Source organism: Stenella coeruleoalba, assembly GCF_951394435.1.
Source record: "Stenella coeruleoalba genome assembly, chromosome: 3".
NCBI lineage: Eukaryota > Metazoa > Chordata > Mammalia > Artiodactyla > Delphinidae > Stenella > Stenella coeruleoalba.
In genome coordinates this window covers 14,092,346-14,112,564 of record NC_137148.1, presented here as the reverse complement: position 1 = coordinate 14,112,564, position 20,219 = coordinate 14,092,346, and the positions used below count along the sequence as shown (strand labels likewise).

Below are 20,219 nucleotides of genomic sequence, written 5' to 3'. Positions count from 1 at the left end.
TTTGCTGTACGCGGGCCTCTCACTGCTGTGGCCTCTCCCGCTGCAGAGCACAGGCTCCGGATGCGCAGGCTCAGCGGCCATGGCTCACGGGCCCAGGCGCTCCGCGGCATGTGGGATCTTCCCGGACTGGAGCACGAACCCGTGTCCCCTGCATCGGCAGAGGGACTCTCAACCACTGTGCCACCAGGGAAGCCCTCTTGGGTTTTTAAAGCATGAATTTCCTTGCTCACAGCTACGTGTCCACGTACCAAGTGATGCTGTTTTAAAGTACTGGATGATGACCTCAGGGCAGCTCCTAAGGGAGACTGGGAAGTAGTGAGTAAGCGGCTTGGTCTTGGAGTCCTGGGCGATATTGTACTGTTAGACTCTGGAGAGGCCAGACCAACTGCCAGGTGCTGCCTTACCTCAGCTTTCGTCTCTAGCTGTGCACTTTTTTCTGAGTGTGTGCATTTTCCTGGGGAAACGCTGTTACATCATAAAGTCACCTGTGTGGGCACACGGAGTTTTAAATTTTTTTATTTATTCATTTGTTTTTTAATTAATTAACTTATTTTTTGGCCACCCTGCGCGGCTTGCGGGATCTTAGTTCCCCGACCGGGGATCGAACCCGCACCCTGAGCAGTGAAAGCACGGTCCTAACCACTGGACCGTGAGGGAATTCCTCCGCACAGATTTTTTTGACTGTGCGGGTAAGTGCACTTTTTCTGGGGAAAGGCTGTAGTTTCTGAAAAGCATCTGTGACCTGGACGAGATTAAGAGCCAAGAATGGAAAAATCTAAACGTACAGCATTGGCTGCCTTCCTGGGTCTTCTTCACAGATGCCCGGCTGCTGAGACCTGATGATAGAATTTGTTTAAATAGCAACAGAGCATAGCACTCTTAGTGAACCAGAAGGTCCCAATGTTTGGAAATTTATTCCAGCTATACAGTCACATACACTTTTACCATCTCATTTTTAAAACCAGTCATGCTCTAGTCAGTCTTGCTTATAATGAGACATGACAGTTTTGTGTCCATTGGTTTACCTCCGTGTCTCAGTGCTGACTTGGGGATTTTGTAATGAACCAAGAAAATAGGAAATCTCTGAATAAACACTGTATACATGTGTAGTGATATTACAACAGTATATTCAGTCACCTGGTTATGTCTTTGAACAAATTTACCATTCAGAAACTTCCTTGATTATGCTCAGTTATATGACTGGGTCAGCGTGGATGTTAGCATGAAGCTGACTTGGGAAGGATTCTAATGTGGAGAGCCTAGTGATACTTAATCAGCTACACTTAGCGGAGTCTGCTTTAAACTGGTTTTGAAAGCAGCGGGTAGTTGTGATTCCTTAAATCTAGTTGCTTCAGGTCAAGTAGATGATCCCAGAGGCAGTGGCGTAGAGTATCCGGTAGAGGGCGCTATGAGCATTTATTTTGAAGACTGTGGTCTGGCTCAGTTCCTTCCCTCGTTGCTCTTCAGTTCCTGTGGAGCAAGTTGGTGTGAAAACACATCCAGTTAGTTGCTGACTAGCCAGATGAATCTGTTGCTGGATCCACGAAAGGCACGTGATCAATCTTCTTAGGAAACTTACAGTTAGAGATATTTTCTTTTTCATTGTCTAATGTCACCCAGTGTTAGGCTATTTGTTAAGTAGGAGTGGAAATTTTTAAAATACATTTATTTATTTGTTTGTTTATTTCTTTCTTTTTGGCTGCACTGGGTCTTTGTTGCTGCGCCGGCTTTCTCTAGTTGCGGCGAGCGGGGGCTACTCTTCGTTGCGGTGCGCGTGCTTCTCACTGCGGTGGCTTCTCTTGTTGAGGAGCACGGGCTCTAGGTGCACGGGCTTCAGTAGTTGTGGTGCGTGGGCTCAGTAGTTGTGGCGCACAGACTTAGTTGCTCCGCGGTACGTGGGATCTTCCCTGACCACGGCTCGAACCCGTGTCCCCTACATTGGCAGGCGGATTCTTAACCACTGTGCCACCAGGGAAGCTCTCAGTCTTTTTTTTTAATTGAAGTATAGTTGATTTACAGTTTTGTGTTAGTTTCTGGTGTACAGCAAGTGATTCTGTTTTATATATATATATATATTCTTTTTTGTATTCTTTTCCATTATGGTTTATTACAGTATACTGAATATAGTTCCCTGTGCTATACAGTAGGACCTTGTTATTTACCTATTTTATATACAGTAGTTTGTATATGCTAGTCCCAAACTCCTAATTTCTCCCTTCCCCACCTCCTTCCTTTCCCCTTTGAGAACCCTAAGTTTGTTCTCTATGTCCGTGAGTCTGTTTCTGTTTTGTAAAGAAGTTCGCTTGTATCATGTTTTAGGTTAGGAGTGACAGTCTTGTAAGCAGTTCTTACTGTGGAGAAAGATAGATGGACAGGTTGTGGCTTCATCATAACTCAGACATTACCCATCTGTTATTTATGGACAGACACACCGTGTTCTATAACGAATTTTCCTTGATGAGGGCCTTCCAGTTGAGCTGTTCTCAGCACATTGTACTTGGTGCTTAATGTTAGGTTCTCACTGTCATTGCCACAGGACAGGAGTAACTTTAAACACTGAATGTTTAGAGTTCTCCTGTCAGGTGTCGGAAACCTTGGGGTTGATTAATGAAACCTTTTCAAGCATGTTTTAGAAGCCAACCTTCAATAATAACGTATTTCTAAATGCTGCTTGCGAATGTAAATAAATCGATTTATTAAGTACTAATGACCAGCAGCATTATCATTTAATGATTTTGAGGAAATCATCATTGCAAACTCAGAGCAAACTGCCTACATTATAAATAGAAAGTCACAATCAGCAGCGCTGGGCTTTCCTGCCAGAGCCTCCATTTAAGAGCGAGTCCTTCTCCGTCCGCTGTATCTCACTTATTTCTTGTGGTTTAGGAGCTTTGTTAACTCTTCTGCTGCCAGAACAGTCAGGTCCTGGGAAGCATCTTTTCATCCATATTAGTATCCAAAGGCCACATCATCTTTGAATTGAAAGTTTCTCTTTGTCATCTCTTGCGTCTGATCACCAATCAGTCAACTGGAAGTAACCACTTTTCCATATCTGCGCAGAGACTCTGCAAACTGTTTCCCAGGTAGCTTGCCAGGTATAGGGACTTGAAACGAAATAACCTGACAGAGTTTTTTCTTGCAAGTTAATCGAGGTCCTAAAAGCGAATATAGCCATCTACAATAGTTAACAGTATTCTGTTCATGGTCTTTCTGCACAAAATATTCTGAAAGAAATGATTTTATATATATAAGTGTAAAGCTTCCATAGCAGCCGTACACATGGTTCTACCTGGCTGTATTTCCTTAACTCATTTTCAGTGGAAACAGCTGTTCCGTGCCTTGTGTGTATGCTGTTGTTAAACTTCTATGCGTTGATGTCTGTCTGGGAATGTATTTGATTGCTTATGTTCTACTTAATATTCTTGTGAAAGTATAGCCTGGGTTTAGTAAGCTCTCAGGTGATCTCAATGCCGGTGGCCCAGGAGAACTTCTCAAGAGCCAGGGCGCTCTGATGGAGCCTGGAGTGTGTCATCACTGAAGCCCGCCCCCTTCACTTTCACCTGCTGTGAAGCTGAGATCCAGGGGTCAGCACACTTGTCCTATAAAAGAGCAGATAGTCCAAAGCGTTCATTTCTGAAAGCGTGATTGACTGGCATGGTTGTATCAGATCCTTCTCAGTAAGTAAAACCTGGAGAGAGAATTCATCTTAGTCATCTTTTAAAATTACGGTTCGGGCTTCCCTGGTGGCGCAGTGGTTGAGAGTCCGCCTGCCGATGCAGGGGACACGGGTTCGTGCCCCGGTCTGGGAAGATCCCACATGCCGCGGAGCGGCTGGGCCCGTGAGCCCTGGCCGCTGAGCCTGCGCATCTGGAGCCTGTGCTCCGCAACAGGAGAGGCCACAACAGTGAGAGGCCCGCGTACCGGAAAAAAATAATAATAAATAAATAAATAATAAAAAATAAATAAAATAAAATTCCGGTTCACCAGGCGACTTCCGTCATTTAGAAAGCAGTAGGGCAGGGTTTCTCAGCCTCAGCACTGTGGACGTTTGGGCCAGATAATTCTTTGTTTTGGGGGCTGTGCTGTGCATTGTACAATGTTTAGCCGCATCCCTGGCTTCCACCCACTAGGTGTCAGGAGCCTCCCTCTAGCTGTGACAGCCAAAAATGTCTCCAGTCATTGCCACGTGTCTTCTGGGGATAAAATTGCCGGTTTGAGAACCACTGCAATAGAGAATTTAAGCAAAGGAAAAGTGGATTGGTGTCTCTTCTAGACTCAGACTGTGGCTTACAGACCTAAACATCAGGGCCATTATCTGTGCTTAATCTTTTTTCTATTAAAAAAAAAGTTAAAGCTCCTTACCTCCTCAGATCCTATTATCTGTATTAGTTGGGGGCAGCTATGTGAATTTCTAGGGAAGCATATTGTCAGTACAGATGCTGAATTTTTCACCTGGCAGTGACTTGCCATTATCTCTGTTTTTCAGTGTCTCTACTCTTTGGTTTTCCTTCTTTCATTGTTTAACATGCAGCTTCATCTTTCTTCAGCAGATTAAAGCACTGTTTCTTCTGGCACATCCATTTTCCAGCTAGATAAAAGTGAAAATTCTGATTCAGAAAGCCTTTACTTTTATAGCTCTACCTTGAAAAACTGTCCAACTCAGTGCTTCAATATTGTTCTTTTGAAAAACAGGTGCCAGAGTGGGTCATCGCTCCTTGATGAGATACTACAAACAGCGGTTTGGCTTGTCAAGAGCTGTGGCAGTTGCTAAGAATCAGAAGGCTGTGGGCCGGGTCCTCCAGCAGTACAGAGCCCTGGGCTGGGCTGGCAGCACAGGTACGTCCACGTGGACCACAAGGCCCGGCCCAGGAACTTGCATCGCACAAGGGGCCTCGGGTGAACTGGTTTTTTTCTCTTTGTCCTTGTGGGTCCTCTCTAGGGGAAACTTACCTTCTTGGCTCTGGGGGCTTCTGTGACCACTTGAGACATTTATGGCAATAAGCCCAAAGCTCCATGACTTAAAAGCTTTGTATTCCCTAGCACAGTAACTATTTTAAAACTCATATAGACCATTACCTTTTTCAGGAGGTATAGTTACAAAAATAATTGTTCAGCAATTAGCAAAGGTTGAAATTCTCCTGGAGGTCATACAGAGGAATTAAATATCCTTGTGGCGATAGTTTGAGCTGTGAAGTCAAACATGACTTATCTGATATACTTGTAGGTTCTTATACGATGAGTATGAGTAATTTAATTGATTGAAAGCTCTGTTTCCTCACTTATAAAGTGGAGATGATATTAATAGGACCTACTTGTAGAGTTGGGCAGGTTGACTGTCATAATGCCTGTATGACACAGTACATGCACATAATAAAGGCCAGCTGTCGGTTCTTCCTTTTGTAATTTTTCCATAGAAAACTTAGTAAGACTCAGAGCTAGAGCAAGCCACTGAAATTGTTAAGCTTTGAAACATCATCAGTGTGAAATTATTTAAATCTCTTCTGATGTGTCTGCTGAGTGAAGCTCATTATGCTTGGATCTTCAAGGAGAAAGTCAGTCCACTGAAAACAGTATAGAGAGAAGGGAGAGAGCTGCCTTCTGATGGCCTGGAAAGCTTTGGCACTGGAATCCATTGTAAATGGCTCTGTGTTTATATACACGTAGGTTCCTTCACTACGGCTCCCTGTGAGCTGAGTTGGTTTCTTATAATTAACTAATTAATTAATTAATTTTTGGGTCTTCGTTGCTGTGCGTGGGCTTTCTCTAGTTGCGTCAAGCGGGGGCTACTCTTCTTTGTGGTGTGTGGGCTTCTCATTGCGGTGGCTTCTCTTGTTGTGGAGCAGAGGCTCTAGAGTGCAGGCTCAGTAGTTGTGGTGCATGGGCTCAGTTGCTCCACGGCATGTGGGATCTTCCTGGACCAGGGATCAAACCTGTGTCCCCTGTATTGGCAGGTGGATTTTTTTTTTTTTGGCGGTACGCGGGCCTCTCACTGCTGTGGCCTCTCCCGTTGTGGAGCACAGGCTCTGGACACGCAGGCTCAGCGGCCATGGCTCGTGGGCCCAGCTGCTCCGCGGCATGTGGGATCTTCCTGGACCAGGGCACGAACCCGTGTCCCCTGCATCGGCAGGCAGACTTCCAACCACTGTGCCACCAGGGAAGCCCAGCAGGCGGATTCTTAACCACTGCGCCACCAGGGAAGTCCCTCTGACTTGGTTTATAGTCTGCCTTTCTCTGTCCCTTTTGGTCAATGTGGGGCTTCACCTTTTGGGCTTATAGACCTTTTCAGATGATGAAAACTAAAGAGGCTCATCCCAGAAGAATGTATATAGAGAGAAGTTCTGGTATGCAATAAACCCCGCAAGGCCCATGGGATAGAGACCCCAGATAATAACTCTTGTTTAAATATAAGAACCCACTTACCCCAAACTAGCTTTGATTCTCTGCCAAGATCACAGGTCACAGACCTTTGCCTCATTTCTTATCCCCTTTCCAACCCCAGGAGCAGCTCTCGTGCGCCAGCGGGACATGCAGTATGTCCAAAGGATGAAGTCCAAATGGATGCTGAAGATGGGGATGAAGAACAACGCCACCAAGCAGATGCACTTCAGGCCCCAAGTGCTGTTCTGAGTCGGCCAGGGATGGCGTCATCATCCGTCTCCTGCACAAGCGTCCTTGCCTGGGCACCCGTGGAAGCTGGATCAGGTAGCAGACCCTTATGCTGCTACTTCTTCCTGCACTTTCTCTGTCCTGACCTGATAATAAAAGTCAGAATCGTATTGGCTCTCCAGTGTAATTTTTGGACAGGGTTGAAATGTCGTGTTTTTGCAAAGTGAGTGCTGTGTCAACTGGACACAGGCCCTGCCCTTCTGAGAGTTGCTTTGTTGTCTTGGCTTGAAACTGATTTAGGGCTGTCAGAATAGTGTTGGGAATTCAAGAGCGGCTTGTCTGCTCCAAACCTGGTTTAATTTTCAGAAGAACACCTTACCATATCATGGCGCTGGGACCTATGTAAGAGGGCTTTGAAGCCTCTGGAGGAGCAGAGTTGAATGTCCCTCCCTGGAATGTATTATGGCTCCCAAGGTGGTGACAGTTTGGGCACTTTCATTAAATCCAGGGAAAGTAAAAGGGCATGTCAGTGGCTTGCTGTCAAGGGTCTTCATTTCTAAATGTGATCCCAGAAAGAATGAGTGTGCTTCACCCTGAGACTGTTTCCAGTGCTGCCTTTAGAGTAGGAAGAAAATAAATGTAAACTGTGTAAATTTCATTTGAGAAACAAGAACGACCTCAGGATTCAATCTCTGCAGAGATGCTCCGTCTAGGTGGTTTAGGGGGAAGGCCATGATATATTGGAAATGAAAGTAAACATGAAGTTCAGATCCATTGACCTACCTTTCTGACTTTGGAGAAGTGACTTGGTCTTTGAAATCTGTAAAATGAGGTGTTTATTGCCTCACAGGTTGTGCGGTTGATTAAATCAGCAACGGAGCCGTCCCTCCCTCAGTCCGCAGCACAAAGTAAGTGCTTCAAGTTCTCCCTGGTGGGGCAGGTGCCCCTCTGAGGAGGGGCATGTCTGGGCAGCGCAGTGGTCTTTCTGAGGAGTGGATTCAGGGATGCCTGGAGATCGTGTTTGCCCTTACCATGCACTCAGCAGCCCTCGCTAGCTGGAGACACATCTTTTTCCTTAAATTTTGGGTGCAGAATGGAATGAATTATATTTCATTAGTACGCGGGTTCACTATCTAACAGTGGAGGGCTCCCTAGTTTAACTTTACTCCTTCATCCTGTCTAACATTCTCATCACACAAGTACCCACCTTCTTGTGTTTGACATCTTTGAATCTATATCCTGAGAAAATGATATAGTGCTTGGCATGGGGTGTGTTTTTAATCTATACTTAACTGAACGTACGGGACATTGTGCTATATTTCTTGTCAGTTTTGTTTTTCTTTCAGTATATTTTCACTCGACTTGGTAAGCCTAATTCATCTTCTGACTGCTGGGAGGTGTCCATACTGTGTTCTCTACACAGAACTTCCCTCCCGCTGCAGCTGACCCCTCCTCCTCTCTAACCCTACAGTCCCACACCAGCACCGCACTGTTTGAGTGCCTCGTTTATATTGGTGCCCTTTTAATTTTGAGGCCTTTTTTTTTTTTTTGCGGTACGCGGGCCTCTCACTGCTGTGGTCTCTCCCATTGCGGAGCACAGGCTCTGGATGCGCAGGCTCAGTGGCCATGGCTCACGGGCCCAGCCGCTCTGTGGCATGTGGGATCTTCCCGGACCGGGGCACGAATCCGTGTCCCCTGCATCGGCAGGCGGGCTCTCAACCACTGCACCACCAGGGAAGCTTTTTTACCTGTGAGTGGCGATGAGGACAGCGTATTTGCTGACCTGAAAACATTCCATTTATGTATTATCTACTTCTTCCAGTCTTCAAGAGACTCGTTCTAAGTTTGTGAAGCAATCCACTATCACCTCTATCCACATCATAACTTTTAAAAATTCAGTTTATTTGCCTTTCTGGAGTAAAGCTCTACTTGGGAAAGAAGGCAAAGAAAAAAGATTTAAACAACTTCTCTAGTTGAAGAAACAAAACAGCATGAGAAATGAGCTTGTTTTGCCAGGGTGGACTTCTTTGTGGTTCAGGAAAGTAGGGAGATGTCTGATACTGGATTTCCTTGTCATTTCTGTCCTTTGATGTGTGTCTACTTTTCATCCTCTGGGTGCACTGCCCCCCACTCTCTGACTTCTGTAGTTGGGATTCCTGGGGCTTCCTGGCCCGTTCCCACACAGCAATTTGCTACCAGATCTCCGCACTTTGGTCCTTTCAGGGCTGCATATTCTTGACGTGATGTCATGCCCATCACATTGGAGAAGGGGCAGAATCTGTCAAACTACCAGCTTAGAGCCTAAGGAAAAGCTCCCATCCTTAACTTCACACTTGATCATTTTTAATTTCACTACTTAAAATATATTGTTCACATAGTGCTTTTTTCTTCAATTATTTATTCACATTAAATTTTTTTTTTATTTTACATCTTTATTGGAGTATAATTGCTATTCACATTTTTAAAATTAAATATTTATCCAAATTAACCCCAAAGTAAATTTTTATTAAATCCAAATTTTTAGTTTAATCCTTATCAATACTTCCTGACACCTATTATCTGTAAGATAGTTAGGTGTCTAAACTGACAGTAGATACCAAAGTAATCCTATTAAAGTTTCTGAATTAGGGCCAAGTTAGCACTGGCTGCTGTAGCTGGCTGAGTGACTTGTAAGGACTCTTTTCTCCTGGGAGTAATCCGAGGATGGGATGGACCTTGCAAGTTGATTCATCTGTCTTTGGTTGAGACATCAAGACTGGGATCAAAAGCGAGAGAATATAATCTCGTTCCCTCTCTGTGTATTCTACCAAAGCCCCAGGGAGCTTTGCTGATTGGTTGCACTGCCCGTCTGCAGACTAGATGATGACTCGATGTATTCTTTCTGCTTTGTGGACTATGCATTTGTGTTTTACAGAGTACAAAGTGCTTTATTGTGCCATTTTTTGTTTCTCCACTGTGAAGTGTAGGTAACATTCGTATTTCACACATGAGAAAATAGATTTAGGGAAGTTCAGTAACCTTTGTAAGGAGACAGCAAAAAGAAGCCAGAGATTTCTGATCCAGCGTTCTTAACATCACAACATGTTCGTACAGAACGTTCAGCAGCATCTCATCCTAAGGAGCACACTCAGTGGGGCTGTAAACATCTATTCAAGTCCCTTCTATTTGCAGCAGCTGTGAAAGAATCTTGTTCTAAATTGAGAAACACATGGAATTTAATATGTCCTTTAATGTTACATACATGATACATACATAGTTAACATAAATGTTACCACATAAAATCTCTTTTCTTGCCTAGAATGTGAATGAATTTGGCCCTTAACCAATTTTGGTCATTTGTGGATTCTTAATTTTAAGTTGCTTTCCTCTGTCTGAGATTTTTCAAAACTCTGTTAAGATTCCATTGGACATGATTAATTTGGAATTCACAATAATTCATCTGTAGGAGACCAGATAATTGCTGTGTTTCCAACTCTGCAAGCGGGCATTTTTGCAAGGGAATTGCTTGTAGTCCTAGAGAAATTTATAAGTGCATTGAAGAATACCCGTCATTTAATTTAGACTCATTTGCAGTTGGCACATTAATTATTAATGCCACTGAAACTGATGGAGATTAGGAAGATTTGATTAGCTTGTTAATGCTGCAAACATTTCAATGTTAGAATAATAATTTATTGATTATTTGTGGGGCTGACTGTTCTTCTGTAGATCTGTTCTTTCTTCCTGGGCACAGAGCTTCCCAGCCAGACTGTATTTCCCAGCCTCCCTGGTAGCAAGGTGTGGTTATGTGACTAAATTAGGGCCAATGGATGTGAGCAGAGATTGGATTCAATCTAAGTACAGATCATCTCCAATTTGGAGACAAGCAGCATTTTTACACTCTGCCTCTTTTTCCTCTGCCCACCTGGAGATGAGGTGTTGCCACTTTCACCCATGTTGCCACTCTCATCTCAGAGGACAGCAGAGTGATTGGGTGAAAGGAACCAGGGTCTCTAAATGGCATCATGGAGTAGAGCCGCCCTGCTGACCCAAGCTGGCTGGGCTATTATGTGAAATAAACTGAAGCCACTGTGTTGTGGAGTTTCTGCTACAGTAGCCTCACTTATAATCTAATAGAGTAAAACCCCAGGGTAATGCTAACGTGACCTGTCATAATGCAACAGTGTTTGAGATGCAATTGTCAATTTCTGGTTCATAGCTTTCCTCTTGGTCTTGTTCTCAAACTGAGGTGGGCTGGATCCTTCTCTTTACGCAGGATTGGGGGACATTTAGGAAAAAAGTGCCTTACGATCGTATGGGAATTTCTCAGGTCAGTATGTTCACTATGTCTCTTTTTTTACTCTTTCAGAGACAGTAGAAACTGAAAATGAATATTTGTTATTAACCTTGTATGGCAACTTTGCAACGTGCTGCTAATTCTTTGACCCTGTTCCCATGGAGAGGCAGGGTCTGTCTCCCCTTCCTTTGATGCTGGCCTGGCCTTAGTTGACTTGCTCATAACAATAAAATGCAGCAGTAGTGATGCTGCGGATTCCACAGACAGTCACATAATGCAATTCAGCTCCATCTTGCTTCCTTGGCCCCTGACCATGTAAGACGTCTGACTCCCTCAAGGAGGTGCTGCTGTACAGAAGCCCAGGTTATGGGGAAAGGTCACTGTAGGTGCTCTGGTTGACGGTCCCAGTTGAGGTTCCAGTCAGTGGCCAACACCCACTGCCAGCATCAGAGGTCACCATCTTGCACGCCCAGCCCGGTCGAATCTTCAGATGACGGCAGCGTCCACTGACATCTGACCACAACCATGCGACAGATCCTAAGCAAAAACTGCCCAAATGAGATTTCCCCAAATCCCTGGCCCACGGAGGCCGTGAGCATAATAAAACGATTGTACACCACTGGGTTTACACAAGCAGTGGTGACTAGTACATGCTACCATTATACCATCACCTGTTTTGCACAGTTGGCATTTCGGTTTCCACTTGCCAACTTTTGGTGCAGTTTTCCTGTCGATATGACTTCAAGGGCAAGGGCTTTACATACCTTACTTATGTTACTTAATCTTTACAACATCCTTATCGAGTAGATATGATTATTATTCCCACTGTACAGCTCAGGAATCTCAGGCATAATTGGCCAGGGTCTTGCTGCTCTACATCCCTATGCTATCATCTGTGCTGCTTGAGTCATAGAATTTCAGACTTTGGTGACACATTGAACTGACCCAGATCAATTTCCACCTCCCACCTCTTCCCTCCCATCTGGGTTACATACAAGAACCTGGATGCTCGGGGTGGTGTCATGTGACTCACCTGTGGAACACGTCAGTAATTGACAGCAAGGGAAAACAATTGTCTCCATGCTGGGCTTGATACTCACTATACTACTCAGCAAAGTCAAACTTTTTTCAACTCCTTCAAACAACCTTTTAGTACAAACTATCTTCTGAGTAAACAGGATGCATTTCTTTGGAGGAAATGAATGCACCTATAGTTAGCATAGACCTACAAATATATTAAAAGTGTTTATACTAAAACATCAAATCTGTATTTGTTAAAGAAATCTACAGTTTTGATTCTATTGAATAAGACCTTTAAATCTAAGGCATTCATTATTATGTTACTCCATGATATTCTATTATTAATGACCACATTTGGTATTGCATCAGCAAGTACCATTTTCACCTTGGGTAATGTGTCTCAGACATGTTGTCCTGACCAAGATCATCCTTTTTCTAAATCCAGCAACTGCAAATATGGAAAACAAGACTCTGTCTATAAAAGTGATGGATTTTAGATTTTCTGAAGAGATTTGTATCATGCTTAGTACTGTTCGATGGGAATATGAAATTGACAGTAAATAGAAACTCTCATAACATTTATGCTTGAAGCATAACAGTCCTTCCAAGATGTCCTTCCTATTGCTAATTCAATGCATGAAATCTATTTGGATAATTTGGTAGTGTCTTCTTTTTATTCATCTTGAAGCATGGGGGAGTTTTTCATGATATAAACACAAAAATGTATAACGTAAAAATTCATAACAGTAAAAGCTAAAACAAAGAGCTTCTTATGTGCCAGACAGTGCTGTGTGCACTTTTAGATGTGTTAGACCATTGTGTTCTCAAAACAACTATGCAAGGTAGGTAATATCCCCATTCATCCAAGTGGGGAGACTGAGGCACTGACACCCCTTTACGCTCGACCAAAGCAGTGACGACTCTAAAGAGCTTTTGGGTTTGTTGGGTATCTTTATTGATATAAAATGTGTTAAGAATTAAGGCTGAAAAAATTTAAATGTGAATCCTTTTAAAAATACTAAAATCATCACATATTAACATTAATACATTTTTAAGAAAATAAGTATAATTCCTTCAAATACTGCAGTGTTAAGAGTGAATTTATTTTACCCCTTTTCAAATGTCTTTCACATGCAGCTTGAACAGACGACAATGGGATTTTCCTCTCTGCGTCTGCACCCAGTCTGCTGTATGACACACATCACGTAGATGGTGCAAACTCCGTGTAACCTGATGGGAGAACAAGAGTGAAAAGGGAAAATAACACCTTAATATTATTATGAAAATAGCAACCCCCCTGAAAAGTTCTTGGTGACAGGCAGGGGTCCCTGGATCACATTTTGAGGACCACTGCCCTACACTTTCCTGCCTTTCGGTGCACAGGGGAGATGTCTTTCCTTAAGAAGTAGTGTCCTCACGTAAACCCGGGTCTGGAGTGTAGTAGGAGTAGGACCTGTGTGGTCAGAGGCTGGGGTGCCATCCAGGTTCTGCACCTGGTGCTTCTTGACTTTCACTAAGTTACTTGTTTCTCTGTGTCTCAGATTCTTCATCTGAAATAGGGCTGGTCATGTATCCCTTCCAGGGACATTATAGCCATTCCAAAAGCTAGGTGACAAAGTACCAAACAGGTGCTGACACACAGAGAATGCCTTTATAAAGGGTAGCGTTTATTTCAGATTGGCCAGTGATGGCGAGGAAAGGAAGGAGAAGGGTCACACATTCCTATTTCTAGAGAGTTCCGACTCCACTCACGCCAAGCCTAGAAGTAGCCTCATGTCTGTTCAGGCCAGGTTTTTTGTTTTTTTGTTTTTTTGCGGTACTCTGGCCTCTCACTCTTGTGGCCTCTCCCGTTGCGGAGCGCAAGCTCCAGACGCGCAGGCTCAGTGGCCATGGCTCACGGGCCCAGCTGCTCCGTGGCATGTGGGATCTTCCCAGACCGGGGCACGAACCCGTGTCCCCTGCATCGGCAGGCGGACTCTCAACCACTGCGCCACCAGGGAAGCCCCCAGGCCAGGTTTTGATGCCACATGATTTACAAAACATCATTCAGTGTTCAGAGCTCTGGGCATTTTTGGACAGATTGTGGGCTTTACCAAATGTTACTGTGTCAGCACCAAGCTAGGGTTCATGCCGGTGCCATTTCATTCAATTCTCTCCACTCCATGACCAAGAAGCAGACATCTCAGGATCCAGAAAGATCTTTGCTACTTTTTGCCTTTCAACCAGATTTACAGGATCCCAGGTTTGCAGCAGTGGCCTCTGACTTTCTGTCCATGCCTGTTGCCTGTAATTAAAAGACTAAATGTTTATTACATTTGGGTGGGTGAGGGAGTTAGACATGTGGAGTATGTATGTGTGCCCATGTGTGTGTTTCAAAATGAACCCAATGGCAGTCACAGATGACTTAATGAATGCAGAAAAAGTTTATATTTCATTTGTTGAAAATCCACCTTAGCCAGGAGCACAATGTCCTGAAGAATAAAGATAAGGTGAGATGATCTGTTATATATACCGATAAAACCCTTTACCTACTACACTCATAAAGATAGAAATTACACACAAGGCCACATTAAAAACATCTGTAAACAAGAGCCCAAACTGATTATTTCAGGTTCATAATCTCTAATTTACAGAATTTCAGGGAGAAATCGACCCTGAAGTTGTTTGAAGATAAAAGTTCTGGCTATGAATTAATGTTGAAAAATATGAAAGGATTACAGGTACTTGGAAGAAAACGTCTGAGGGATTCATCAGAATTTGAAACTGTACAAATACATGACAGCTTGGGGATCTTGAGAAACCACTTCACCATTGCTTTCTGTCGGATTTTATAATTTGCAGCTTCAAAGAAAAAATAATTTAAAATGATTTTTTAAGCCTGTACCTACATTATTATTCCGAGTTTAGAGGGAAATAAATTTCATTTATTTGGACATCGTACATGCCAACAAAGTAAGCACTCTGTTCCATTGATTCTTACTTAAATACATCTATACATTTGAAAGTATATTGGATGTCTTTAAGTTTGCCACTGTCAGCATCGTGGTATTAAAATGTCCCCTCCTCAACCGTGTCAAAATGCAGCAAGTATTTGTTAAAAGGCTAACTTTTTAAACTACTGATTTTTATTTAAGTAGATATGGCTGCTGCAGTGAGTTGGGAGGACTTGATTTTTCTCCTTTAATCTCCCTTCCTTCCTTCCTTCCGTCTCCTTCCTTCCTTGCTGTCTTCCTTCCTCCCTTCTCTCTCTGTCTCTCTCTCCCTTTCTTTCTTTCTTTCTTGTTGTTATGTTACCCTTCAAAAGTGGATTTTAATGTTTGTATGGACAGTAAAACACTGAAACTTCGTTGCCTTCATTATCTAGAGTCTTTTAGGAACAACAATTACAATCACAACATTTAGCTGAACCCAGGGCTTCTCCCAAGATCCCTGGTAACGAGGATGTGACAGTAAACCTGGGCTCATGGATGCCTATCTAATTTCGTTACCGTGGATACACCAACTCGACCACTCAGATCTGTGTTGTAGTGGATGCTGTGGTGTGCTGCCTAATCACCCCTCCAGGACTGAGGCACTCGTTCACCCACATGTCAGGAGAGCTGGCCTTTGATGCCTCGCTGATGAGCCCCTCTCCGGGAGCAGCCCTTAGCAGAAGGAAGCTGCCCTGCCCAAGGCCACACCCCCTCTGCATCCAGTGGCTGGTCCCCTTGCCTAGATCAGGACAACTCTGACAGCTTTCCCAGCTCCAGCGCTTTCCATGGGACTGCTTAAGGCCTTTATTGCAACTGCCTCATAGTTCAACTTCTCCCTATGTGGATTCCTTTTTCTCTCACTTGCTTATAGGTATAGATCCCCAAAGCACTCCCCAGTAAAAAGCCCTGAAAGTAAATCTCCATCTCAAAGTTTGTTTTCAGGGAAGAATAACTAAAAGCAATGGTGGCAGGAAAGGCCCAAGGAAGGAGGCTCTTACATGGGATCTGGTGCTGGGTCACCAGCTGGCTGCAGTCAATGAGGGCACCATCTCTGGGGGTGGGTGGAGTCCTGTTAGCCCCCAGCACTGTAGCCCTGCAATTGTTAGTGGCGAGACAGCTGGGAGGGAATGCATAGATGGGTGCAGGATCTGGGCATCTGAGACATTCAAGGGAAGTGGTGATTGTAGGGACAGTGGAATTGGATGGCTTTGCTGAGTGCTATAAAATGACTTAGAGAAAGACAGTGAAAGGCTGGAGTGATTAATCACCAATCTAAGTCAAAGTGTGAAAGCCAAAGGGCTATGGAAGCTTATAAAGAGACTCTCCCCTCTTGCAGCCAGAGGCAGAAAAAAATGCCAGAATTCAACCTTGGACTTAATTGGAAGGCCAGCAGAGCTCCAGAGAAGTTTGCATTTTCAACGCCAGCAAGTCTGCTGTACCAAGGTCAAGGCCCTAACTGGGAGTAAATGAGATGCTGAGACTTGGGATGCAGACATCTGTGTCCATGCACTGTTAAATACCTCGAACCGTTAAATGCCCTTGAACCCTCTGGGCCTACTCTTCCCTATGAGAAACTATTGCTGCCCCCTTGCTTGAAGATGAGGCAGAAGCCTCTTCATCAGCAGCGTAAGACAACATGCTCCCAACTCAGGGTCCGCCCCTAACTCTATCCTTCGACACTAGGGATGGAGTTAGGGGCACTATCTAGCATGGGGATCAGCAAGTACAGCCTATGGGTCAAGTGCAGCCTGTAGTCTGCTTTTCTGCACATAAAGTTTTATTGAAACACAGCTATGCCCATTCAGTTACATATTGTCTATGGCTGCTTTCATGCCGCAGTGAGAGACTTGAATAGTTGCAACAGAGCCTAAAACATTTACCACTATTTACTGGCTCTTTATAGGGAGAGTTTGCTGACCTCTGAACTAGAGTCAAGTCATAATAAGACCCAACAGGAGAAGTGCTGGTCCTGATAAGGGAGGAAAGAGAAAATACACTAAAGAAGATGAAGGTCCTAGCCAACAAATACTAGCAGCAGTGGAAGAGTACTTATGGGATTGAATTCTGAAGGGCCTGGATTAAGGAGGATGGATAAAGGAGAGTTTCTCCACATGAAAGAACTCTCCTGATATATAGGGTTTAACACTCTCTTGGCTGGCTCTTGGAAGCTTAGGAAAACAATGACCACGCTAAGTGTAGGAGATATGTGAGCAATGCCTTGGCAGACACTGGAGAAAGAGATCAAAATTCTCCAAGAAGCAGGCACGCTAGGGTGGATATACTCTGTACGACTGGAAAATCCACCAGTTCACTGTGTTTCATAGGGGTGCCCAGAGGACACTCCATTTACCAAAGCCGTAAGGAATGAGCTGGTGAGAGGGGCATCCTCTTCCCTGAGAATCTCAATGAGACTGTCCTCTGCAGTCAGGGCTGATGCTATAGAAGATGCTGATATAGAACTGGGATCCCTGAGAACAAAGAGGACGATAAGATCCCAGATGGATAGGGGTCGAGTGGCAGAAATGAAACACTGGAAGGAAAGAGAATGCAATTATAATGAGAGTGGCAAGGGGACCCTCACTCACAGAGAGCCGTGGAGATGACCAATAGAGCCTGGTGGTGTTAAGGGCAGGTAGAGGGGTAGCTAACAAGGATAAAACTAACAAGCCCCCCACTGAAAAGTCACAGCCAATTTCCAGACCCGAGCCGGTCCTTCAACCCCTAAAATGTTGCCGAAAGGAAAGGTTGGTTTCCTGAAGCATCCTGCTATACCAAGGCCAGTGCCTACGGTAATAATTTCCCTGGTCTTTACCCAAAGGTCTGTGACCATTTCCTTGGATAACTCTGCAGTGGTTTCCCAGATATTTCAGGGACTCTTGGGCAAGACAATCTCCATTGATGCTCAGAGATTTTTATGTTTCATCATGGCTCTTTACTAACCTCGGGTCTTATGAGGGGTAGGTAGTAAGATATCCAGGCCCAGCCTTGTTCACAGTGGGTTCTTTTGCCCCAGGAATCCATGGGGTGATCAATTTGTTCAGTCTCTGAATGTATCAGTAAGTGGATGTCCTTAGTAGTTGACAGAATCTCTTCATTATTTCTTCTGTTTGTAGAGTGAGCTATTGCAGTGCAGAAAGCCACATGGAGGACCCTGAGACTTTCCCACTACGGTTGAGAGAGTAAATAAAAAACAGTATCACATTCGGGGGGAACGGCAGGAATATCTGTCACCTCAACCACTCAACACTGCAAGGGTTGTGGTCCCATCATGCCCCCATTGAATTCAACACTCTGCCCCATTTAAAACCGGGATCCTGATAATTGAGAACAGACTTAGTGTATCTATTACCACCGCTAAATATCCAAACTGCCAACACAGAATCCAACACTGAGGCCCCCATACAGCATCCTCCCCTGAGGAGACTAACCAGTTACTTGTTAGCAACTTGCTTGCATGGGACCCCTTTCCATCTGCAAGTGGCAATGAAGTATCTAGACCAGAATTGACACATATTCCAAGAAACTGCTTTGCCTTCCCTGCCTAAAGGATTCAGTCAGCCCTGCCATCCGTGAGTTTATAGATTATTTGATAAACTGGCATGGGATTGGACATCATGTAACCCTGGACCAAGAATCCCATTGTAGAGCCACCAGGTCCTGCCTACGCCAAACCACACCACCCAGAAGCCTGCTGCCTAACAGAGACTTTGGAAAACACAGCTAAGGTGACAGCCTGGAGATGATGCCCTTTGAGGATGGGTTGGCGTTAAATCAATGCCCGTTATATCGTGCTGTGCTCCCAATAGGTGGAACTGATAGGTCCATAAAACAAGGATTGGAAGTAGGCCTGACCCACTTAAGCATCGTTCTCAATGACCTGCTTGGGGAATCTGTGTTCCTTGCCACTGCACAGTTAGTGTCTCAGGCCCTGGTTTCCAGAGAGAGAATGCTTCCGTCAAGTGACATGGCAAGAATTCCATTAAACTCGAAGCTACGGCTGCTGCCTAGTTATAGCCACATCCACACACAGTGAGGCACTAGACGGTTCCTTGGTACCCCCTCGCCAAAGTCTGAAGGTAAGTGAGCAAGTACCATAGCTATGGGTTGAATCTGGCCATTTAACACCACAGGCATGTCCTCCAGGTGACCTAGCGCTCAGAGCCCTCAGGGATGAGAATCTGGGTCACCCCACCAGGTAAGCCACTCTGACTAGCCGTAGTGCTGTCTGAGGGTGTGGGGACTCTAAAAAGGAGAGTTGAAGAGGGAGATGGCGGTACCAGCTGCAGTGGCAGGGGCGACTGTAGTACATCCCAATAACCTTCCGCTTCTAAGTTTCCCCAGAAAAAGAGATCATCCAGAATCACAGGGAGATATTCTCAGATGGGGCAAAATTACTCTACAAAGGAACTGGATTCGGAGGGCTCGAGGGGTGAACTGTAATGGATCTAGGGGTCTCCCCTTCAGGACGAAAGCATTCATTGCCCAAGCAGTCAGAAGCCTTGGCTCTGACCTCTGCAAAGGCACTGACCAGTGAGTCCCACTCAGGAATGGCCCTTGGCCAAAAGGTGCTACCTTTGTCAAGGTTACAGCCAAGTTCCAGTGGCATCCGGAGATGGGCCTCTGTGAGGATACAAAGGCCTGGCACCCTTGCCTCCACTGGGGCCTCTGAAGGACCATGGCCACTTCCTGTCTCCCTGTGGTATTTGCTGAGGCTTCTTCTGCAACTGCATCCGAGCTCAGCTTCTCCCTGTGCCCCATCCTGTCTCCTTCAGCCCTCATGGCGGGTATCTGAGAGCACCTCCCCGCAAAAGCCCCTGCATGGGACCTTCCATCTCTGAAGCTGGTTCCCAAGACTGGGCCCTGGTTTAGGCATCTTACAAACGCATTTTCCCAGCTGTTGTAACTCTGGGGTGAAAACAGACCCGTGAGTGAGAGTAAATAATTTTCCCTTACAAATTGAAAATTAAAATATTTAGTAGTTTCATTCAGCAGAAAACATTTTGCTGAACACAAAGGGCTTTGTTTCGATGGGAAGGCAATCTCCACATAACATCTCATCTTTCAATGAGCTTTTGGTGCTTCAATTATTTATTTTTTAATCAAGTTTTAATCCACTGTTTGGGTAGATGTTTCTGAAGTATTTTTTAATGTAGTACGTTTCAAAAAAAATTAGATCTCCATCTGTCATTATATAGAATGTGTGGACAGATGGTGAATGGAATTATTTTTAACCCCTGAATGCTATTAGCTTGCTTCACTGTCTCCCTGGAAGAGAAGGGCTGTTATGATTGTACTTTTCCTTCCTCCACTCACAATTAATTTTGCTTCACCTTGGAACCTTCAGC

General features: G+C 44.5%; 1 protein-coding gene across 2 annotated transcripts in view; it reads left to right on the top strand.

Moving 5' to 3' along the window:
• The window catches only part of ZNF622 (zinc finger protein 622), a 40,241-nt gene that overhangs the window by 6,999 nt on the left and 13,023 nt on the right, over nt 1-20,219 (top strand). Inside the window, exons 5-7 of one of the 2 annotated variants that reach the window (XR_013827539.1) lie at nt 4,693-4,836; nt 6,500-6,702; nt 7,457-7,514. Coding sequence is in view for 1 of the 2 variants with exons in the window: in XM_079916363.1 (XP_079772489.1) it covers nt 4,693-4,836; nt 6,500-6,627 (272 nt within the window). In the remaining variant the exon portion in view is untranslated. Of the gene's footprint in view, nt 1-4,692; nt 4,837-6,499; nt 6,815-7,456; nt 7,515-20,219 lie in introns of those variants that run through there. The other variant, XM_079916363.1, reaches the window with a different exon arrangement.